Consider the following 24,685-nt stretch of genomic DNA (forward strand, 5'->3'; position numbering starts at 1 on the left):
TCCTTGGACCGCCACCTTAATGTGGTGGAGGGGTTTGAGTGCTCAAATGATCCTAGAGGCTATGTTGTCTAGAGCCTAAATGCCCCTGGTAGGGTCTCCCATGGCAAACAGGCTCTAGGTGATGGGTCAGACAAAGAGTGGTTCAAGAATCCCTCATGAGGACCAAAATATCGAGGCACGTGACGTCGCCTGGTACGGCGGAGCCGGGGTCCCACCCTGGAGCTAGGCCTGGGGTCGGGACTCGTCGGAGAGCGCCTGGTGGCCGGGTTGCTACTCGCGGGACCCGGCCGGGCCAAGCCCGAACGAGAGACGCGAGGCCATCCCCCAGTGGGCCCACCACCTGCAGGGGGAACTGTGAGGGACCGGTGCAAAGAGGATTGGGTGGCGGACGAAGGTGGAGACCTCAGCGGCCCGACCCTCAAATTGTTTTATTTGGAGCAAAAAAGGCCAGCTTAAAGCACCATCCTAACTGTGAACTACAGGAGTGGCAGGCCAAATCATGTGGTGGGCATGTTTTGCTGCAGGAGGGACTGGTGCACTTCACAAAACAGATAGAATCATTAGGAATGAATATTATGTGGAAATATTGAAGCAAAATTAGCTGAATCAATCTCTGTCCTATTATTCTGTTATTTAACAAAGACAATTTTGGTAATCCTGACTGACCTAAAACAATTTCAGACAGCGAGAAATGTATCTTTCTTATTATACAATGTATTTAAGTATCTGGTATTAACTGTATATTCACCCATTTGCCTATTAATATTTACATTTTGCACTATTTCATCTTCTATTAGCTATTATCTATTATACTTTCTATTACACTCCAATGAACTATTGATTGTGGTTCCGATTCAGATAACTAAAATTACTCTGTGACTCCCAGCTTAGAGATAACATTTACTGGTATCACATAACCAAATCTCTATACCAAGGACTAGAAGTAGATTGAAGAAAATTACTTTAAATCATAAGTTGTTAAAGCTGGTATAAAATGACAGATGGAGCTTCTTTTCATGTCCAAAATAGTGAAGTACAATACAAACAAAACTGCAGAAGTACAAAATTGCAAAGGAGCAGAATGAAAAGGTACTTGTTGGCAGTAATATAAGGATAGCAACAATTTCAGAAAGAAAGTAAAAGGGTTTGCAAGTTTTGCAATAGTTACAAAAGCAATGCCTTCAATGAGTAAAAACACTCAAAACATCTGTTAGAGCCATTTTCTCTTCGGAAATCCAAACAAGTCAAGTCTGTTTACAGTGACAATCTTTCATTGCTCTTAATCTGTTGCCCTGTAAGCATATCAACCTCATTTTGTAAGTGGCATTGCATGCCTATTTTACAGAGCTGTTTTTGATATATTTTTAGCAGTTGGCCACTGATAATTAATGTTAGGTGGAATTGTCTTTATTGTACTACTTATAGAGATGTATTACTCTGTTTTTTGCCAATCAAACTGTGCATCTTCTCTATTATAAATATAATGCATAATAATATTATTATGCCTCACAAGAAGATTGAGAAACTTTGTGTAACTTAATGCTAAAATCCTGACATTATAGATCAAATTGATCAAGGTTGTGATTTTGAGTATCAAAACATCTTTGACATCTTCACCCTTTCAGTCTTCGTTGGCTACCGGCATTTTGACTAAAGACTATTTTATTGATAGGCTCGCCACTTGTAGCTGAACTCCTGCTTCCTCCCTGAGAAGGTTTCCACCCAGTCAAGCTTCCTCAAAACAATGCAGCCAAAGCATGAAGATGTTGGAACAGTGAATGCATGCTTTTGATCACACTGAGGAATGCTCATCTCACTTATCCTTCCAGCTCTCCTCTCTCTGTCCCTCCACAGCAAGCCAGTTTGGAACGTGATGGTCTTAGCATGCACTTTGACAACCACTGAGCGTACTTGTGTGGTCACATGCACACCAGCAGCTCAGTGAGGAGCAGAGGAGTCTGTTCTGAGTCCCCAGTTTAAGTTTCAAGAAAGTCCTACTGGAGCAAAACCAGTCTGGATGAAATAAAGCTGCAATAAAGACACAGAAACCACTCATAGTATTTACTATTATGCTTTGGAGAAGCATAGACCCACATTCTTTACACAGATAAACACATCCTGAGACAATCAAGGTCATGCGCTAGCAATTACGTTAGAACTACTGTAGTGTATGCCACATGAATGAACACAACTGATTCTTCCCTAAATAATCACATTTGTCCAAAAGTTATAAATATTTTCTCTCACTTTTTCTGGATTACACAGTGTAATCTCATTGACAGTTAAAATATTTTAGATTTCACTACCTTTCTGAGTTGGTCGAGCCCCGGTGAAGCTCTCTCAGTGTATGTTCTCATTTTGTGAAACATGATCCTGCAGAGAAGAGCATCCACTTGCATGGCTCCTTTCCTTCAAACTGACTTTCCACCCCCTCTCCCTCTCTTCATCCGTTCCAACACCCCTACCCCTGCCTCCAAATTTTCTTGCTCTGCATAGCTCCTTCCTGAGCCTCCAACAAAGCCACAGCCGTGGGAAGCACAAAAAGCAGAGTGAAGGGACTCCCTCGTCTCGCTTGCAGCCTTGAGGCTAAAAATGTTTATGGCTCCGTCTGCACTCACTCACAGTCCTATCTGTAAATGACACTGATTTTCTTCTTTCCCCTCTCCCCCTTTCAAACTTTTCCCACCCCTCCTTTCCTCAAGCCACCACCTTCCTCCTTCCTTCTCTCTCTCTCCTCCCTCTCCATTTTCCATCATCCCCCTCCATATCCACTCCACCCAGGCTAAGCCCCCTACCGCTGAACTAATCTGCAGCTGGCCGGGCGATTGGAGCTCTGGTTACCTGGGAAACCAATTGTCCTGTTCAGTAAAAGAAACACTAGGGGGAAATGGAACAGGAAGGGGCAAGGCTAAGAGCAACTATACATAACTAAAAGCTCCTCTGGGAGGCAATTAAGAGAGATTCTTTCTATCTCAGTGAAGGGACGACATGTCCATCAGGTTTATCTCTTTGTTTATGGGTGCAGATGTGCCAACTAATAGCAGCAGCCTTGGGTAAAACCCAAACAAAGCAAACTTGTACGGAAGCAATAGATTGTGTTGAATAAGAGTTTTTGAGCTGATTACGTTGACCTCAGTTCAGTTGTGAAGATACAATTCAGGGAGTCCTGCAACAAACTGATCTGTGGAAAAATTTAAATAGAGAAAAAGAAACCAAGTGTCCATGAAACAAGGCTGGACATGCATACTGATGGCTGAGGGATTGACAATTAACTTGCACTGCCCCATAGGGACGTTTTTCCACATTGATGCATACAAAGCACGTGTTCATACACCTTGAACTATTTTACACATAACACAAACTCTAATGTATTTTATTGGGATTTTCTCCACAACTTTATCCCCAACCAGTCTGATGTGTTTCCTGGTCTTCTTGATGCTGCTTATTCACCAAAGTATTCTATCAAACCTCTGATACATCATAGAACAGCTGTATTTATGTTGAAATTAAACACACATCTATTTATTTAGCAATTAGGTGAATTGTATTAAAGGGTGTCAGATTCAAAGGGGTAAATACAAGTGCATGACCCACTTTTCAGATTTTTAGTTGAAAAAAAAATGAAAACCTTGTACTCATCATTTTTCTTCAGCTTCACAATTACGCACTCATTGTGTTAACTTATCACATACTGCAAAATCCCAATAAAATATATTGTAGGCTGTGGCTGCAACATGACAAAATGTGGCAAACTTCAGGTGGCATAAACACTTTTGCATGACCCTGTATATCTTTGGAAAAAAACAGCAGTGTGTGTTTGTTCACATCACCGGAATTAATTTGGCCTTGTAAAGCCGTCACTTTTGTACGATCATCATCAGCTCCAGCTGCATTCCTAACAAAAACAGGTCTGCAATTACGTTTTTTCATTAACATAGGTTCTTTGTTGTAGAACAAACTGTTGAGGCACATATTGTATCCCAAAGAGGTTTTCCAATGTTTTGTTTCTGACATTTTCAGAAGACATTATTGAAAGCCAACATTGTAGATGTTACATCCCAGCAAAATTCTCAAACACTGGGAAAAAGTATGGACACATTTTCTTGTGACTTGATCTTGGAAGTGCACAACAGAAATGGACACTTAGACTTCAATTCTTTAGTCATTCCGATGAGTAGCCTCAAAGTGTCTAACAGCCTCTACATAGCAGTTATGGAGCTGACCTCTGAGCCTGAAGCCTGACCTTGCCTTTTAAATGCAAACACAATCTAAAAAGCCTGGCTTGTTCATCAAGAGCAGTGGGAGGTGGAGGCCAGTAACATCTGTTTGGCGTTTATCTCAGCTTATTGTGTTCCTGAGTCCTCTACCAGGCTTACAGCTGGGATCCTGGGAGCATACTGAGCTCACTGTCCAGGGGACTCACACTGTGACTGGGAACATGGTTCCAGCAAGTTCTCAATCCCTGACGGTGCATTGAAGGCTGCCTGAAAGAGCTCTGGTTTAAGCAGAGGAAATTAAATTGCACCAAGGGTGTGTTTGGTTCCTTGCCTCCTACTTCTTCCTGTGACCCAGAATCTGGATTGTTTGTATGTTAGTGTAGTAAAACAGTAAAGTGGTTTTCATGAAAGTAACCAGGAAGCTAATTAAGTAAATAAAAACACTATAACACAACTGCACAATGAGGTATTTTTTCAACTTTGATATTGTGCAAATATCATGTGCATAGAAAACATCCTATCTGTATTTAATGTCAATAGAATGCTTGTAAGAACATTTTAAACCTTGGGCATGTGTTTTAATTATCTTCTATACAGTTTTTTGTTTGTTTTTTTTTCTTAATTATTTTAGCTTTGTCTTTAACTTACTGTCATTCAAAACAAATAAACGAAGGTCACAAGACAGTAACATCTATTGTACATGCATTGGCCACCAATACCAGTTTTGATAGGGGTCACATTATGAGTGTGAATGAATCCATGAGGCAGGGGCTTTGCACTGTGGGGATACCAGATTTCCTGGAGGCCAAATCTTGGAACCAGTAGGTACGCAAGTACAACCAAATGACCTGTTGACCCACGCCATGTTGTAAACAACATAGCAATACTCACAAATCTCATCGCCATTCCTTCTGAGGGCTGCCCATTTCATTTGTTTTACGTTTCATGATCTAACCTCAAACTCGTAGTGATAAACACCCATAGTAACTAGTAATATCTTTAAAATGATAGCAGCACTAACAACAAACCAGCACTAAGAAATTATGAACATTTGATATCATTTTTGTTAAATTTGAAAAGTGGGGGAATGAGGACAACTTTGCTCAAGTTCCTGTCTATCTTGTCTCCTACCTGTTGACCTCAGAAAACCTGCAGCGATTTGTTGGTTAAAGGGATACATAGATAGTACAGTAATGAAAAGTGGAATCCATAAACATCACCTAAAAACCAATTTTCTTCTACGTGCTGTAAGTTAATACTGTTTCCAAATGTCACTCTTACAGTCTGGCTGTGCACCTCTGCATGAATTGCTTGCCTCACTCCATCCCCTTGCGCCCATATGGTTAAAACAAACAAACAAAAAACATTCAACTGGTAAACCAAACCGAGAAGGCACACATGGAAGCATAGGATTTGTCTCCATCTGTCGATCACCTGGCCTCTTTGCAGAACCTAATTTTACCCCAAAGCATTTTTGACATCGTGTCTTTGGGTTAAAATGACTATATAAGGTTTTGTATTTAACGACGAGAAATGCTTTACAAATAACTAACTACGAGAGACACGCTTAATAAAATCCTAGTAGGCCACAAAGTGTATTTCAACCACAATTTGATCGATAAAAGTTGACAAAAGGAAAGAAGTACTGAGAAAGATTTCAATAGAGAGACTAACATGATTTCACTAACATTAGTCGATGTGTGGAAATAATAACGCTGAACTCAAATAATGATTTTTAAATTTGTGTTTTGGCCAATGGGACAGCGCGGGCCTTTAACAGAAGGTCACGTGACCTCCCGGCGAAACGTCATACCCGGAAGCGAGCTGTTATTGTAATGTTTTCATGGGTAGCTCTGCACTCAATGGAAATGAATGATATTTTTAGATGTACATTGATACTAACTGGACCGTGAAGCGTGTTTGTTGTCCACAGTGGGAGGAGAAACACACAAATGTGTTTTCTTCGACAGGAAGCCGCAGCTGCTGCCCTGCACCATCGGTACAGGTAACGTCAGAGCAGATAAATATTATTGCATTTGGCTACAGGTTGTGTTAGTCTAATATCTGTATTACAGTGAAGGATATTTGCATGAGAGGACATATTTTCCACGTTTTGGTTTGGCCTGGTGTTTTTATAATCGGGCAGAAGCGAATGTGGATTCTTGCGCCGAGCTAACCGATCTCTGACAGGATGGTCACGATGGTGGCATTTGGAGCCAGGGAAATCCTGGTGACCCTGAGGTCCACTCTGCAAAGAGCGGGCTCCTTTACCAGATGCAGCATCATGCAGAACCAGAGGACACGTTTTATGAAAAGAGGACAGATTTTTACACACATTCCCAAGGTCACGTTGCTGTGTTGGGGAGCTGTCAGTGCTTCATCCTCTGCAGCCAGGTTTCAGGAAGCAACTCTTCCACACAAAACAATGGACAGAAAGTCCCTTGTAAAGGTCCAAGTCCACAAAGTGATATTCTTTCTCCGTCTCAGCCTTCGTGCATTGGTTCTTCTCTTTAAATTTGGTCCCCTTCTTCTCCTTTCCCCCTTTGCTCTGATGTCCACCCACTGTGCATCTTACTGGCTGGAGGCTCTGCTGTGGGTGACCGAGACCTCTGGGCCTACTTTCATCAAGCTGGGACAATGGGCCAGCACCAGGCGGGACATCTTCTCTCGAGAGTTCTGTGAACACTTCTCCAGGCTCCACGTCAAGGTGCGCCCTCACTCCTGGGCCCACACCAAGCAGTTCCTCCGCAGGGCTTTCGGGGAGGGCTGGAGAAGATTGTTGGTATTTGATAGCAAAGAGCCCGTGGGTTCAGGATGTGTTGCCCAAGTGTACAGAGGCTGGGCCAGGGTAGCCCAGGTGGAGGACCCGTCCTTCCAGTCGGTTGTGGAAGCGATGGAGCGAGAAGACATGCTGGAAGCCTGGGAGATACCTGGTCTTGGAGGTGTGGGTGGTGTTCTGCGGCAGCTCTGGAAGGGCAGGAAAAAGGAGGAAGAGGGAAATAAGGAGAGGAGCTATGCAGATCAGCAACCTGGGGAGAGCAACAACGAGAAGGAGCGCCTGATACCTGTGGCAATCAAGGTAAGTCTCACAATTATACACTCAGAGTGCTTTGCAAAGGTATTACTCCATTTTGGTTCAATGCAGTAATAACACATTTACCAATTTACCAATTTTCTCCAGATAAATATAAAACGGTCATTCATATTTATTCCCTCTAAGTCAGTACCTTGTAGAACCACCTTTTGTCATTGCAAATATTTGGGGGTGTGACTACCAGACCACCCCAGAAACATGTCTTTTTTTAGCCTATAAGAGGTTTTCTTCCAGCAACCCTGTGTATTTAGTGCCATCCATCTTCCATCATCCCTGTCCCTGCTAAGGAAAGCCATCCCCACAGCATCACGCTGCCACCATCAGCAAGTTTTATTGTAGAGATATAGGGTGCATGATGATGTACAGTGTTTTTTTCTGTTGTAACACACAGAATTTAGCTCTCATTAACCATAGCACCTTCTACTACATGTTTGCTGTATCCTTTTTTTGGGTTACCAGTATAGACTAACTAATAGGTATTGAGATTCTTTAACATGAGCTACAGATCTCTGCAGCTCCTCCAGAGATACCGTGTTTCTTGGTCGTCATGATCCTGTTCGCTAATTAAATGACCTCTTCACCAGGGAGACACGTTTGGTTTTATGGTGAAAAAATGTGGACCAACAAGCACAGAGTGCATCAATGAATGGGTTAAGTCGTTCATTTAGTCTTACCATTTTACAAAAAAGTTGAGGTCATTAATTTCTGTATTCCAACTTTTCTTTAATCTTTTTTACTTTCTTTTATCATGCCACTGCCAAAGTACTCATGTACATTTTGAATGGTTTTTGTCATGTAAAGCACTTTGAATTGTCTTGTTGCTGAAATCTGCTATGCAAATAAACTTGCCTTGCCTGACAGACCTTTGAGGCCTTTACAGAACGGCTGGATTTATACCGAGAACACATTGTTTACTAATTAGGTGACGTCTGAAGGCAGCTTGTTGCCGGGAATTTCATTTAGGGCGAAGTAAAGGGGTCTGGATGCAAATGCTCGCCCCACCTTCGGAATTGTATTTATAGAAAATGTTGAAAACCATGTAGCATTTTCCTGTCCTTTCACAATCACGCACCACTTCACATTGCCCAATTATCTATATTCACAATAAAATACATTTGAGTTTGTGGTTCTCATGTGACGAAATGTGGAAAATATCAAGGGTAATGATTGTGAGTAAAGGAGAAGATGTAATTCATTTTTTCATGCTTTCAGGTGGTCCATCCAGGCGTCAGGATGCAGGTAGAGATAGACTTGCTGCTTATGAAAGCGGGCAGCTGGCTTCTGCACTGCGTTCCTGGACTCAAGTGGCTCAGTATGTGTGAAGTCGTTGAGGAGTTTGAGAAGTTAATGACCAAACAGGTGCTTTAACTCGCATTTGTCAAATTTGTTGATTTTATTTCCAGTTTATCTAGTTCTGGTTTAGTTTTTTGCACCAAGCTGAACGTAACTGTATTTTGTTTCCTAATACATTTTCATTGCTAAGCCTTCAACTGAGAAATGTCACTAGCTGTCGCAGCATACATAGAAACAACCTCACTGGACCTATTTTCACTCGCTTATGGTACGTTTATTTTAGATCGATCTCCGTTTTGAGGCCAGGAACATAGAGCGTTTCCAAGAAAACTTCCGCAATGTGGACAACATCAGATTCCCAACTCCATTACGGCCGTTCGTCACCAGGAACGTTTTGGTGGAAACCTTTGAAGTGAGGACACGGGTTCTGAAAAGAACTGATGCCTGAGACATTATTCGGTATTCAATGACCCCTTTCATCTTTTAGGAGAGCGAGCCTATTTCAAACTACCTGAGCTCCGAGATTCCTCAGGAGGTGAAACAGAGGATAGCCAGGATGGGAGTTGACACCCTGCTGAAAATGGTGAGATCAAGAAATTACTGAGATCACTTGACTTGTGTTCACAAGAGGAAATATTGGCTCATATTCTAGACTGCTTCGTCACATTCATCAGCCGTCCTAAAATACATCTTAACTGCAGGTGTTTGTGGATAACTTTGTCCATGGAGATCTGCATCCTGGCAACATTCTGGTCCAATGTCAGAAGTCTCTCACTGATTCCAGCGATGCAGTTAGTATCTCAGGGGACCACCATGGGAAGACCACCCTCACTGACTTGTTAGACACAGTGGTGGTCAGTGTCCGGCCAGACTCATGTCCTCTGCAGCTGGTGCTGCTGGACGCTGGTATCGTAGCTCAGCTCAGTGACCATGATCTCGCAAACTTTAAGGCCGTCTTCACAGCGGTGGTGCTGCGCAAGGTAAGAAGGAACATTTTCATTTTGCATGTTTTAAACTTTCATTCAGTTTAAATTACACAATATATTTCTTTAAACGTACATATTGTTGAATATTTCTGCATGTTTAAATGCTTCTGATAGAGTCTAGAAGATATTCATCAAATATTTGTAGATGGGAGGACCGGTCTAAGTTGAACTGTGTGGTTTTACAGGGTGAGAGGGTGGCAGAGTTGATTTTGCATCATGCCCGAGCTAATGAGTGCAAAGATGTGCCGCTTTTTAAGAAGGAGATGGCCGAGTTGGTGGATCATGCCGTCAGCAACAGCCTCTCTCTGGAAAAGGTATCTTTGCCTTTATTTGTTATATTACATTAATAGAGAAAAAAACCTATAGAGATATGTTTTAAATGTTTCCCTCTTTTTCACTGATCTGTTCTAATCTCTACATTTATTAGCTCGTAGTAAAGATCTGGATAAAAGGTTAAAAATTATTCAATGACTACTGTAGTTTTTTTAACACTTAAATTGCAGTGTGTCTTTTATAACATTTCCCAAGGCTGGAGTTTAAGTTTAGCAGAGGAAGTGACCTTTAACCCTTGCTCTTTGCACAATTTGTCCAGATCATCCAGAGTTCTGGTTTCTCATTCCTGATCCCTATCTGTAGAGTCCATCAGATTTGTATTTAAAAATGTCCTGGTATTTCAAAGAGTTCATGATTTTGCAGGTCCTTTGGAAGAGATACCGGCCCATAGCATGACAGGTCCTCCACCATACTCAACAGTGGACATAAGATTCTTTTCCACACGTTCTTTCTTTGATGCCAAAAATCTATATTTAAACTCTTATCTGACCAAAGGACACAGCTCCCTTTTAATTTGAAAGGAATATGGATTTTATACATTTAGCATCCTTTTGTCAGCAGACAGATGTATACATGTCTTACTGTCTGGTTAAAGCAGTCAGATACAGTTATTGATATGTTATTTTACAGCTTAACTCCTGTTGTTTTTAAAATGTGTTGCTTTTACCGATAATTTACCTCTGTTCCCCCAGATTAACGTTAATCTTCTTTTTCTCTTTGTTTAGATTCAAGTAGCTGATTTGCTCTCTAAGGTCTTTGGCTTACTCATCAAGCACAAGGTAAAGTATCTTTCCTTTGTGATCTAGTTTTAAACTCACAAGCTTAAATCTTCTGATAATCATTTAATTTAAACTCATCTTTTTTCATATAACTTCATTAAGTGGGACACTTTGCCTGAATATCTGGAAGTCCTTAAACCCGGCAGCTATCTCTGCACAAGGGATTTCTTTATTTAATAAAAAAGATAAAGTAACAGTGCTGATTAAACTATACAGAATAGGCGAGTGATTGAGAGGGAGACAGGTAGAACCGTAAATCTGGAAGGAAACCAAAGTGCAACTGCAGGAATAAAAAGGAAAGCTTACAAGATGGCTGGAGGGAGCTGGTATGGTGCACAGTAGGGGACATTTATTCTGGAGGGAAATGTCAAGACAATACATATTTAACTATTGTCAGTTTAAAACCACTTTATACTTGTTCGCTCTCTATTGCTTTTAGATGTGTGGCAGAACATTTTGAATACATTTTTTAGAAAATGCAGTAAAGCAAGAGAAACCCACAAAAAGTTAGAAAGGATCTAGTATTTGTCTTTGTGTATCATACAGTCTGCGTTAGTCTGGGAAATAATATGAGGATTTTTTCATTATTTTGTTTTTGGCTATAAAGTTGAAACCAGATGAGACGTAACATTTTTTAATGTCTGACATGAGATCAGTTTGAACGTTTCAGCTAGGATTGCCAAAATTATCTCTATTTGCTACATGCCAGATTAATGAGAGGATTTTATTTAGAGATGTATTCTCCCTTTCTATAAATTCAGATGTTTACATACGTTTTTTTCTGTTTTTGGTAGAATTGTCTTTTAAACTTTATGACTTGGGTCAGATGTATCTGATACAGTATATCCCTCCACAAGCTTCTCACAAACGTTTGCAGGTATTTCCTAACGCTTAATAATTTAGGTAATCCTGAGCTGAAACAGAAACATTTTAATCTGATTTAATGTCATTAAGTCTCTTTTCATAGTGTATATATTTAGTTTTAACTGCATATAAAAGCAGATAATTCAGGTTGAACTAAACAGGAAAACAATCTAAATGTTGATATATAAACATTATTGTTGGTCTCTTCCTACATGTACGTCTAGTGTGAGATAGATTTATTTTCTTTAGTTTTTTACACAGTAAAAAATACACTTGAAGGAACATCATTTAAAAGCCTATGATTTTCATTCAGTGCTTCATTATTTGGGCTTTAGGTAAAACAGTTCCTTGGATCAATGATATTCATCATTGATTGTGTTTTCAGGTGAAGCTGGAGAGTAACTTTGCCTCCATTGTGTTTGCCATCATGGTGCTGGAGGGTCTGGGAAGGTCACTCGATCCCACCTTGGACATCTTGGATTTGGCCAAACCCCTGCTGCTGAAGAACTGTGCATCACTGTTCTGATGCACCGAATCAGCAGAAGTACAATGCAGCACACACATACAGGCAGCTGTGCAGTTAATAGGTAGATTTACAGGTCCCATGTTCTGACAGTATATATGTACATCCTCTTAATACCATTTTAATAGGATTTCCTTCAGAATTGCAATGCAATGTTCCACTGTAGATCATGAGATCATGGTCCTTTCATTAGATTTTGGCAGAGTTGATATCGTAAATACCTCATGATGTCTTTGTTTTAGTGGCAGCATCCACTTTTATTCATGTTTTATCTCCTGATATCTGTATTATGAACTTTTCATGCATTGACATGAACTTTAAAGCACGCTCACATAAGCCTGGTTAGAGTTGATGCATTTTACAGATGGTGTCTCTTATAGGTTCATTGCTCTTCAGCGAGTCAGATGCAGGATGTAATCTGATAAAATAGCCGAATGGAACTAGAACCCCGACTGGTTCTCTGTAGCCTGGTTTAGTTTTAAGTCAGTGATACAGTGCCTTGCCAAAGTATTCATACCCCTTCAAATGTTTCACTTTTCTTTGTATGTTACAACCACAAACTTTTATGTATTTGATTGGCATTTTATCTGATATACCAACACAAAGTAGTGCAGAATTGTGATCCAAAAGGAAAAGAATAAATGGATTTAATCATCTTTTAAAACAGCCTCAGTACAACAGCGTGGAGTGCTGTTGTACTCCCTCGAGGGAACATTTTGCATGGCCAGCTATGCACATCCTAGACTAACATTTTTGTGTATTCCTCTGTGCAATTCAGCTGTAGCTCAATTAAAGAAAAGCCTTTTTAATTGTATTTTGATCAGGACTTTGATTGGGCCATTCTAATGCATGAATATGTTTTGGTCTAAACCATTCTGTTGTAACCCTGGCTCTTCTACCATTAGGTGGATCTAAACCCATGTCTCAAGTCCATTGCAGGATTGCCCTGTATGTTGCTCCGTCCATCTTATCAACTGATCAGTTTCCCTGTTCCTGCTGAAGTAAAGAATCCCCTCAGCATGATACTGCCAACACCATTTTTTAAGGTGGGGATGGTGGATTCTAATTAAGGTTACCAGAATTAAGGGTGCTGAATACAAATAAAAAAACACATAGTTTCCTTCTTCTTGACAGTTATGCACCACTGTGTGTTTGTTGTGGTTATAATGTCACCAGTTCAAGGGGAATGAATATGTGGAGGTGTTATATGCCTGTTGTTTTACTGACTTTATTTTAGAAAGAATCTCAATACTGTAACCTGCTTGTTCTAATACACTACGCTTACTGACAGCTAACTGTACTCAGATTTTTGTATTTTAATTGTTAACAGGAATGCTCTCACCCAACATTAATACCATTAAAATGAAATCCAATCTAAGTTAAACTCTTCTCCTACTTCTCCTGTAAGGTCTCACTGTGACGATAAAATGCAAAGCAAAACAAATGACTACATTCAAGAGAATAGAAGCCATTAATCTACAATTTATTAAATCCGTCAATGAAAAACAGACAAAACTCAATTCTGTCGATGTCTTTAGGAAGAACAGTCAGCATGGCTGAGAGATGGAGATCAAGAAGATTTGGTGCAAAATTGGAAAAAAAAAAAAATAATCACATACCCTTTATTGCTAAACAGTTTTTCTTTTCGTCACTGTCAATGACCCACAGGGGGCAGCACTGTTCAAGTAAGAAGGGGAGGGGAGAGGTGGTGTTTTCTTTATTTAAAAAAACGTTCAGTAATATTAATAATAATGACAAAACAAATAAAAACATCTCTAATAGACAAACACAATCACCTCAGTATAAGACAATTTTCTGTCACTGTCACAACAACCAAAGAGAAGTTGTTTGCTTTTTTTCCCCTATAGTTTTAATGAATTAAATATTTTTTAAAAATATGTCACCATTTAATTATAATCATCTTTTTTTCATTTATTGCGAAAAATAGGAAACTGGATTAATCGTGATGATTTAGGATTTGTGTGTGTAATTAAGTAGACAGAGATGGTGAAACTTCTCGGAGTGTTGGCACTGAGAGTAGCAGCTTTACTCCCGTTCTGCCAGCAGGTGGCAGCACAAGTCAGTTTGAGCCTTCCTCCAAGTTTAATCAGTGGCAGAATGTCTCATTCCTGTTTTACCGGAGGGGAAGTCAAGTACTGCCAACAACAACCAGTTTTTATTTTATTTTTTCAGAATGATACTTGGGGTGTTTGTCCGCAAATTTGTCCACAGTCGCTTATTTGCGTTGCGAAATCTAGTTCTATGTACAAAGGTTTCAAATCCCTGAACGACATTTACAAAGACAAGTGCAACCTTCCACATGACTGCCTCTTTTCTGGAGAGGCTCAGGGACAGATGGGGTTCCTCCAGAGGGCAAAAAGAGGGGTGGGGCCGGGGGTTGAGGGTAGTACCAATCAGATCTAGTAAACGTGCCACAGAAGGAGTCAAGAAAATAGTTCTTAGGAATAAAGTCAGAAGAGATGGGGATTTGGGAATGTCAAAAACTCGTACTGAAAAGTGTTAATACTTAAGGGGGGGGGGGGGGGGCACCAACATTTGTTAATACGATTGCCATATCTGAAAGGTGAGCTAAAACCAACAACCATTGTTGGCTTGTCATATTCCTTCATGCCGATCCAGCAGTCTCTCCATGCATTTCAAAATAAAGTCTTAACATCAAGCAGACCTTCTCCAGGTTAATACTGATTATTTTGATTGCAAGCCTTCTTTGCACCCGTCAGTGTGATGCTCCCTTCCCCCCTGCAGTTGCTGTTCAGGACCGTAGAGCATGTTAAGAAGCAATGTTGGGTGAGATGAGCTTTTTTTTTAGGACTGGATTTGTGTAAGATAGCACGCTGTAAACTGTAACGTCTGATGTTGGTACTCCTTTGAGGTGGTTATATAGGGCACATAGGCACAAACGCTCATTCTCTCGCAAAATAACACGCACGCTCGTATGTCCTTACAGGCTCCAGTTGGTCATGGAAGATGGAGCTCTGGGCCATCTGTCAGCAGTCCAAGAACGTTTCTTCTTTACGTTTCTTACTGTGGAGGTCAGCAGCTTTCATTAGTTTAAACTGAGAAGAAGACAGATGAAGAGGCTGACATCTCATTGCTGGAAGAGGCAACAACCCCACATTTTGTTCCGACCTTTCCTTTAACTGAATGCATCATCACATCATCGGATTCCTTTTATTGTAGTCATTGCCACAAGCTTGTTTTTACATTCCTCATGGTAGAATACATGTAGGAGTAAAGCCTGATCAGGTGCGTATGGAAAGGATGCGTTAGAAATGGTAGGAGGAAAGCTTCCCTCCACACGACGGTTTCATACGCTGCCAACAGTGGTGGATATTTGGGCTCAAAGTTGGAGAACATGGGGAGAGGAGGGAGGGTGATCGACGTTTGCAGCTATGAGCTGAGCCATGGATGGTTGAGGCATTCTCCAGCCGAGGCCCTCTTCTCAGGCACCATCTCCAGCATGGGCAGCAGGAACTGAGTGAAGTGGCCGGCGTCTTCATGTGACCAACCATACTTTTCAACCAGCACGTCGAACAGAGACCACGGCTTTAGCTTGGTGATGTGCCTCAGCTCGCCTGCAACGAGGCACATGGAGCACAGTGAAAGTTAGCACCCAAACAAAAGGACACATGTAGAATATCTTCAGCCACTCAACTTTAGTTTTCCCCAGCCATTCATACTGAAAAGCTTGGCACAGGTGTCTGCAATACACCCAAATATGAAGAAGTCAAACAATTACTCTGTGATACTCAAGTTTTGCCAGTTCAGCACCAATTTTCTCAAAGAAAAAACACAAATAAATACTTTCAATAGTATACAGACAGATCATTATCTGATTAATTGCTAATGAAGGTAGTATAGTTATCTAGAACAACTATGTTCTCGAGGCTCTTTTTTGTCTTTAGAATGATAAAATTATCCTAAAAGTGGCTGTAATAAAAGCCCACATGCACATTTATGAATAAAGCACCAATAATAAACTGAAAACCTTGCAACACATGTTTGTGTAATGCTTCCTTACTCCCTAGAAGGCATTGTCTGGTTACCGGTATCAATGTCTTACCCTTCCTGCGGCTTAAAGACTCTTAATGGGAAGCCACAAAAAAAAAGCCAGAGTTTCCACCACCTGCTTGGACCTCAGGGCCGTAAAGGTCAGGTATGCAAAAGTATACGAATATATGAAGGAGCCAACAACTGATGTGTATCTCTAGAAAACAGCGTTTTCTGTACTTTTTCAGTTTTCCTAATTTATTTGACTGTATCTTTAGACACCTCACTCATAGTGAAAATACCCAACTTTAAATCCTTCTAACCTATTAGTGATTTCCAGACTGAGGAGTGTTGTCATTAACAAGAACTGGTAGGGCTTAAGTATGGTGCATTCACCGAATAGAAAAAGACTGGATATTAGAGTTTTCCTGCACATCTTTACAATAGTTAACCCAAACAATCATTAACAAGTCATATAAAGGCAGCAAAGCTCTCATTCTAGGTTTCTTTGTTGACAATGTATAACTGTGTTATCTTTAAATGAAACAAACATGTAGTAACAAAGTAACAGACCATCTCAAGTCACATTGATGTTGTATGTGAGCAATATTTTCAGTACAGGGTCAGATACTGGGCTAAAAGTGTAGATCCTTGTTAATGCCACCTTTTAATTTACTCTATATTGGCAAAGTATTGTGTCACACCACCAGATCAATGAAATCTGATGTTACAACCACTTCCATGGCTGCAGGTGTATAAAGTCCTGCACAGAGTCCTGTCCTCAACCCTCTTGAACATCTTTGGGATGACTTAGAGCAGATGCTGCAATTCTGGTTTTCTCATCTAACAATGAAAACACTCCTAAACCTTGTGGAAGATGTTTACACAAGTTAAAGTTGCTATAGCTGGCAACGGTGGGTCCATCAACAAATTGGACCTTATAGAATAAAAATAGGATGTCATCAAAGTTCATGTACTTGTAAAAGTAGACAGACAAATACTTTTGGCAGTATAGTGTAAGTAAATGCAGCCTCTGGCAGATTTAAAGAGACTCTTTGAATTGTTATTTAACTAGAAATCCGAGCACCGCTTATGCAGATCTGCCTGGATAATTTGTTATATAGAAATGTGAGATTTAAGTCCAATTCTCTGGGCACCTTTTGATAAAACAGAATTATTTAACACTCCAACTGAACGGCAGCTGATTTCATTAATTACTTCACCTCTTTCTATCTGAGGGAATGCTAATCAGTGAGGTGCTGTAACATTGTTGTAAAAGCCTGCAGAGTCTTGGCTGAAAACCACGCCAACAGAAGGCAGATGGACAGAAATAGAGATGCAGGACGATGACCAAAAAAAAAAAGACATAAGAAATGTGTTCATTATTTGGGAAATCATTGGCTGGGAATATAACTCTGACAGGGAAGAAAGACAGTGCTGCGACTGGTTAATGATGGGGAAAAACCAAAGGGTCTAGTTTAAACCACAGCTGCCATGGTAACCTCTTTTTCCCTCTTCACAAGATGGGAGAATATGATCTCTTTATCAAATATTCTGGCTAGTTAATGATTAAAAAGCCTTTTTTTCCCAAGGCATTTTAGCCTGTGTAGAAGTTTCATAATTTGTGGTTATGTTTTGAAAAATGCAATCTTGCATACGTCTCCAATCGGTCTGTTTTTCCAAGAGTTTAATACAAATCATCATGCATTAAGGACACTAGGTGACACTACAAACAAAGGCTTTACAGCAGAAGCCCCCCCGCCCCCGAGAGGCAGAACGGGAAAGTCAGCTCAGATTAACGGAGCGCAGAGGGATAAAAGGGTGAACATTGAAACATCAAGTGCATGCTCAGACCACGGATAGAGACAACTTCAAAGCCAGAAGATTCAGATCTCACGACACAAGATGAAGGATTTGTGAGGAGACATCAGAGGGCAAACACAGAATTTAAAAAAGTGAATAAATGACAGAGCACAGGGGTTATTAGCTGCATCAGGCACAGGTCCATCCACTTACCTGGCTCAGAGATGAGCAGAGCCACAGAGCAGGGAGACATACTAATCGAAACTCTCACGTATGCATTTATATATTTACCTAATGTTGATTTAATTAATGTTACTTCTGCAGCCTTTTTACTAAATAATCTGCAACACTGAAGAGAATTATGGATGCTAACTTTAACACACTAATCTGATAGTGTTGGATCACCTGATTTTGTAGACTGAACATTTTATGGGGGGAAAACCTTTTCCTTGGTACATCTGCAGTAAATACTTAGTACAACCTCCTTCCCACAGTGGGACAATCATCTGCTTTAATGTCTCCTATAATTTTTCACAAGGTCGAAGAATACAGAGAGAGATGTTTGAAAGTTCCTCGCTGCACAATTTCTTCAGATCTTCCAGAGTCCTCTTTTAGCTAAAGCCCTAGTAGTTTCCAATAAACTTTACATGTTCACCTTGTAATGGTAGGCTTTTATTCTGAATTATTTTTCTCTTGACATGACACTCTTGGTGACCTCTGGATATGTTTTTTTACGTCCCGTCATCCTGCTCAATGTGCGTGGAAATAGGAGTTGTTAACAAGCCCTGAGGTAAGAAGAAGTGAAAAGAAAAAAGAGCCTGTGCATTACTTGATATTTCTACCCCAGAGAAAGAGAAAGTAATGGATTACTCATTAACTGTATCAAGCAACTCGGATCAGCTTAAAAAAATAAAGAATAAAATATCCAGTCATTTGTTACTAAGATAAAAACTGTTAACTTGTTCAAAATATAATTTTTTTTCTCCCCCTGAATAAATATAGTAAATTTAAAGATTTCATTTTTCCCAAAATGCAAGTATACAACTATGCTGCTGCAATAAAAGCTGCATTTATTTAAAGGCTGTTCCTTCTCAGCGGTCCCTGTAGATGAGAAAGCGTGCTTACTTTGTTTCTATTTTAGGTCAAAAGATTAAATCAAATGAGTACAGCCAGCAGCTAAGGGAATGTTTTCCTATTTGTAGAACGATGCAGGCTTTTTTACCCACTCTGACCTAATGCAAAGTATTTAATACAAAGTAGTTTTTTACTTTAAAGCTGAACCTCTTATAAGTACTTTTAACGTTTTTTTCCCTGCAGACAAGACGATGGAAATCTAGATTTTTAAGAACAACTTTAAAAGGGTAAACATTCTGCTAAAATGCCAGGATGTTGTGATGTTAAAAAATAGACCAGGATAAATGTTCCTTCCACCTTTAATGGAACATATGTTCAGCATGATTCAACCAACCAAACAGCAAATCTTTTAGGAGAAGAAATGCATTAAATAAAAAAAAGGATGCAATAACCTGGTTGCATAAATAGGCACACCCTTAAACTAGTACTTTGTTGAAGCACATTTTGATTCACTTTCAGCATTCAGTCTCCTTGAGTTCTCACCTGCCATCAGTTAGAGTGAATCTGATTAACCTGAAGTCGAGCGTTTCCACATTTGCATCCTTTGTCTAAAGAAAGAGTCCGAAGTTTGTAGAAAGGTTGCAAACGATGAGAAGGATCTTGTTGCTTAAAGGTATGAAGTTAAAGTAAAAAACGCATCATATATATATATATATATATATATATATATATACGCTGTGACACAGTGAAGGCAATCAACAATGGTTGCAGGAGCCTGTAGGAAAATGATGATGATGTGTGATGAATCCAGATTTAAACTTTTAGGCCAACTTGTTTTGCTGTTAAATATGATGGTGGCCACATTATGTTGTGATGTTAATGTTCTTCAAAGGGGACATAGGGTTTTTTTTGTTTTTTTGCTGCTTCCCATATATTGTTTGGTTTTGGCTGAAAACCTACAAATGGCTGCAGAGATTTTATTTTTCTGTGTCACAAAGAGTCCATGTATACAATCAGATCTTTCAAGACTTCATGAGGGGAAAATTGGATTTCTGGAATAACAAAGCCAGAGTTCAGAAGTAAAATAAAGTAAAAATGTGTGGGGTCACCTGAAGAAGACAAGAGGTCTTCTCACAATCTGCTAGATGTGGAGAACCTTTGAAAGGTCAAGTGGTGAGATGTTATCAAGTCAAGCTGTGGGATGCTGATAGAAATTGAACCAATAGGTGCTTCAATTTTTAAACAAATTAGTTTTAAGGGGAACTTATGGTGGAAGCTTTGGGATGTTTAGCACATTAATGGATGGGTTCTGCTGAGGTGCGACAAGACAGAACAGAAAGGACTCCAGCATGGATAGATTGATGCCTCTGAACAGAACAATCTCAAATCAGATGGCAGCTGGTGTGAGTTAAACAACCAGGTAATTGCACCCTCTAAAAGATTTATCAGTTGAGTTAAACAGGATATGTGTCACATTACAAGTGGAAAAAGTTGTAATCATTTTTAACGTTCTTATTTGTTTAACAACATTTTAACAAGGTTTGTAGATGTTTGAGAGCCACTGCATATTACTAGCAAAGACAAAACCTTAACTGTGACCTTATACTTACCTAAACCCTGTCTGAGAGTTCCTATAAAAACAATGTCTGTAACACCAACACGTCCAGCTTCTGTCCCCACATTTATTTCACCCAGGATGAGTCCTCCACCCACGGTTCAGTTTACCTTTCTTGGAGAAAAACTCTCGGCTGTACTTCCCGGCAGCGACCACTTTGCGTGGGACCTTCCCAAGGAGCTCCGTGATCAGAGCGATGTGGTCTGTCCCCAACCACCACATACGTCACAAAAGGGAACAGGCACGGTTCAGCATTACAGCATGCACACACGTCAACACACACATGCCGTCGGCTGCAAGGCGCTGACACACACAGCTGCCCCGAGGTACTGCGGGGACACGATTGGTGAGGATTGTTCCCACTGTTAATCAATACGCCCAATTGATACCAAATTGAAGCCGTCTATTTGTGTCCATTTCTGTCCCTCTTTGACATCTGTGTGTCTCAGCGCCACTCAGCTGTCAGGCCATCACTACCTCTTCTGTTGAAGAACTCCCGGGAATATTTTCCGGAGAGCGCAAAGTGTCTCGGAATACAGCCCAGCAGCTCTATGATGTGAGCTATGTGGTCTATGGGGAGGTAAGGAATGGGAAAGGGGGAGGAGAAGGAGAAGGAGAAAGGGAAAGGATACCGAACATAGTTGAGGAAAAGACAGAAAAAAATTGAAAAAAAAAATTAATAAAACAAAAGAATAAGATTGATTTGTGGGGGAGAAAGTAAAAATAGACACCAAGTGACAGAGATCATGGGGAGCGGTAAGGGAGGGACAAAAAGAGAGGGAGGAGGAAGAAGAACAAAATTGACAATCAGAGATTAAGAAGTAGGAAAAACACACGTTAATAAACTGTGCCACCGTGGGATGAACAAGTGAGGAAATGAGACGAATGAAAGCAGCGTGCCCTGAATTCCAGCCTGAAATAATGACTTCTGATGTGGACTCAGTGGTGGGAGATCAAAAGTTGCTTCTGTGTAAATCAGGATCAATCTGACGCCTACTCGACCCGATGCAAAAAAAAAAAAATGCATAGAAGGCAGCCAACTGAGCGCCACATGCAGGGAGAAAAACAACACAACGAGCCGAGTGAGATCAAAGAGCCGGAGGAGAAGAAGAGCTGGAGGAGTGAGGTGAGGAAGAGGCTGTACAGTCTGGAAAAATGTGTCAGCTCTACAGGAGAATGCTAAAAGGTGAGAGCGTGTATGCAGATAGAAAGGTACAGTGACCTAAATAAAGATGCACATATGTTCACAGGATCACTGACTTAAGTGGCCCTTAGGTGTACATTACAATCTGTTACCGTTTTGCTGTTTTATATTGTAGGACTAAAGAGATATAAGCAATGCTTTGTATGAAAGGCATGAATTGCAGTGAGCAGGAGGAGGAAGATGGGTGGCAGCACAGCAGATTTCAAGGTGAGGGTTTAAAGTTGACAGTGGGTAGGAGGATTCGGGGAAAGGGATGGCTAAACTAAACTTACTTCAGGGATTTATCCATTTACAATACATTGCATTTGATATTCAGAGGTAATAATGTCTCCATTGCTTGGATGGATCATTAGAAAAAAGAAGTCCCCATTTTGCAAAAAAAGGCAAGAGACCATCTTCATTGTAAAATATTGATGTTCACTTAGTTTCTTCAATGAAAACTATTGAAATGAATAAATTTAGAGGGTTTAAACTTTAATCCAAACAATAAAGAAACATTATAAGGTCAATTCTTAGAATGAATGTTATTTTGCTTGAGATGTGGACGTACAGTACTGGTGAAAAGTTGACACACAATCACACATGTTTTTAGTTTGGTGCATTTTAATGTTCTTTTATCAGGGTTTACTAGTATTGTGTACACGTGGATTTTCTCTAATCCAAACAGAGTCAAAACTATACAAACAGGTTTACATACAAACCCACCCCCGCCCAAAAATTTGGTTACGGGTACCCTAGAGAGTCCTCATTCACACACTTTTTTATAGCCATCAACAAACTTCTGGCTCAATTGTAAACGGCCTGGTTTCCTGCGATAAACCTGGCTTTTAAGCATAGTCAACGAAGTTAGGGTTTGAAGAGGCCTTACTGGAGGCCCCATTCGTCCCAAAACTAGGATGTTTGGGATTATCTTATGATCAACGATTTCACCAACTGACCCAATCTGTCACCCTGTGGTGACCAGGAACCACCCGGGCCGGGGGTCTGCAACCTGCATCTAACTGTGTCAGAAATGATAGAAGTAATCAACATTTTTAAATTTAAAGCAAGTAAAAAGGTTCTTTTAGCAGTTGTTTCTCTGTTTTGCAATCCATGCATAGAATTTCTACAACCAAATTAAACTGATGATCTGTCCAGTTTATCATTCCTTAATCTTTTTAATTAATGACAAACTTCCACATAAAGATAGATTTCTTTCCACTTTCTGTTGGCGTGGAAAGACTGTCTTATTGCAAAATAAGACAGTCTTTAATGGTGTTGCTTTTGCATACAAATAGAATGGTTTTAAATCATCACGGACTGAGAGGGAGCCACCAGGAAATAAGCCCCTGCACCAAAATGAACACTAAGTTGCTGATAATTATACAGAGGTTTAAATTGCTTCTGGAAAAAAGGTCAGAAGAGACAATCATTGACCGATTCGTCCACAATGACAAGAAAAACGTTTGGAGGAGTCAAGATGGGGCTAAGAACGCTGTAGGAACTGTCAAGTACGATGGTGGCAGCATCATGCTGTGGGGCTGTTTAAGTGTCAGTAGTACTGGTGGATTACACAAGATGGACAGAAAAGAAAGTCTCCCTTCAAATTGTTCAACGTCCCCTCAATTAAACAGCTAGACGTCTTGTTGATGGCTAGAAAAACGATGTGGTCGTGTAATCAAATATTAGTGCGGGTGAATTTATATATTTGAGGCTGCAGGTCGAATTTTAAACACAATAAAATCATACTTTGAAGCAATCCTATTCTAGCTTTTGAAAATCTCTGTTATTTGTTGTATTATAATCCCAACCTGGGAAAAGAACGATTCAAATGTGTCCTCAAAGACCCAGATTTGATAAAACATTCATGCCGGCAGTGAGTGTATGTAAACCTCTGACCCGCGCTGTATTCTTCAGCTTACAGTCTAAAAGAACAAATATGAATCTCAAGTAGACTAAATACTTGTAGAAGCTCGCAGATTTCAGTATTGTGGGAATTAAAAGCAATTTATTAAAGATTTAATTGAAATACTCACCCTCGTCACGGGAGTAGTCCTCTCCAGAGTGAGGCTCAAACAGATAATCTCCTGTGGCCAGCTCGAATGCCTGACAGAGAACAACATATAACAGTAAAATAGATGGATGATATTTCTGTGTTTTGGACTCAGATCTCCTCACCATGCAGGCGGTGCTCCAGATGTCAGCTGGGGTACCGTAACCGGCTCCTATCAAGACTTCGATGGATCGGTACTGTCTCGTCTGGATGTCTTCTGTAAAGTGCTTATGCTGTTTATAAGACAAAAATGGGAAAACATTTGGCTTAATTCATCACCTTTGGAGTTTTATCATTTTTTATTTGAGCTTGAGACACTATTTCTGTTTTTCACCAACTGCTTTCTGGATTTTTCCTGCATGTTCGCTTATGTAAAATCAGAGATTTCTCAGCCACTGCTGTGTCCTAGCTGCTGGATCACACCTCCTGCCTGCAGATTCAGCCCAGCGGCCTTCATTTAATGATTTCTGCTGCTTGAAAAAAAGAGGCCGTACTGACAGCCAACAGTACGACTGGAACGCTGGCAGATGGCTATCGTCTTTGTCCCTTTATGGGATGGACCAACACAGAGTAGTGCATAATTATGAAGGGAAAAGGAAAATAATGCATTATTTTAAAATTTATTCACACATACCAATCTGAAAAGTGTGCTGTGCATTTCTTTTCAGCACTAGGGTCAATACGATGTAGAACCACAAATATCAGACATATCCCAAGTTTTTTGAGATATGTCTGATAGAGACTGATGGGGACTGATATTTGTACCTGTTTTTCTTTGCAAAATAGCCCAGTCTCAGTCAGACTGAATGGAGAGTTTCTGTAAGCATCAATTTTCAAGTCTTGCCACAGATTCTCGA

The 24,685-nt window shown here is 40.2% G+C and overlaps 3 protein-coding genes across 5 annotated transcripts in view; 1 reads left to right on the forward strand and 2 right to left on the reverse strand.

The window, feature by feature from the left end:
* Positions 1-2,663, reverse strand: part of si:dkey-82f1.1 (DENN domain-containing protein 2A) — a 55,065-nt gene extending 52,402 nt beyond the window's left edge. The window contains exon 1 of the mRNA XM_047391838.1: positions 2,307-2,663. The gene's annotated coding sequence lies outside the window, so the exon portion shown is untranslated. The remainder of the gene's footprint in view (positions 1-2,306) is intronic.
* Positions 2,664-6,021: 3,358 nt separating this feature from the next.
* On the forward strand, positions 6,022-13,811 carry adck2 (aarF domain containing kinase 2). 3 transcript variants are annotated; one of them, XR_007036480.1, is made up of 9 exons: positions 6,022-7,296; positions 8,524-8,670; positions 8,888-9,016; positions 9,092-9,187; positions 9,306-9,584; positions 9,776-9,904; positions 10,649-10,702; positions 11,952-12,153; positions 12,995-13,811. XR_007036480.1 is itself a non-coding variant. In XM_047354472.1 (9 exons), exons 2-9 carry the CDS (start codon positions 6,409-6,411, stop codon positions 12,090-12,092), a joined length of 1,863 nt encoding a protein of 620 aa, XP_047210428.1. In that variant the 5' UTR covers positions 6,022-6,222; positions 6,293-6,408; the 3' UTR covers positions 12,093-13,811. The 3 variants fall into 3 exon arrangements, 2 of the variants coding, with proteins under 2 accessions (XP_047210428.1, XP_047210437.1); XM_047354472.1 differs by having other exon boundaries at positions 6,022-6,222; positions 6,293-7,296; positions 11,952-13,811; XM_047354481.1 differs by having other exon boundaries at positions 6,022-6,216; positions 6,293-7,296; positions 11,952-13,811.
* The window catches only part of srpk2 (SRSF protein kinase 2), a 93,911-nt gene continuing 82,781 nt past the window's right edge, over positions 13,556-24,685 (reverse strand). Inside the window, exons 13-17 of the mRNA XM_047354492.1 lie at positions 23,954-24,061; positions 23,812-23,881; positions 21,070-21,162; positions 20,703-20,795; positions 13,556-15,685 (exon numbers count right to left, since the gene is read on the reverse strand). Coding sequence (XP_047210448.1) covers positions 15,501-15,685; positions 20,703-20,795; positions 21,070-21,162; positions 23,812-23,881; positions 23,954-24,061 — 549 coding nt within the window. The 3' untranslated portion in view covers positions 13,556-15,500. The remainder of the gene's footprint in view (positions 15,686-20,702; positions 20,796-21,069; positions 21,163-23,811; positions 23,882-23,953; positions 24,062-24,685) is intronic.

This window comes from Girardinichthys multiradiatus, chromosome 2, assembly GCF_021462225.1.
Source record: "Girardinichthys multiradiatus isolate DD_20200921_A chromosome 2, DD_fGirMul_XY1, whole genome shotgun sequence".
Taxonomy (NCBI): domain Eukaryota; kingdom Metazoa; phylum Chordata; class Actinopteri; order Cyprinodontiformes; family Goodeidae; genus Girardinichthys; species Girardinichthys multiradiatus.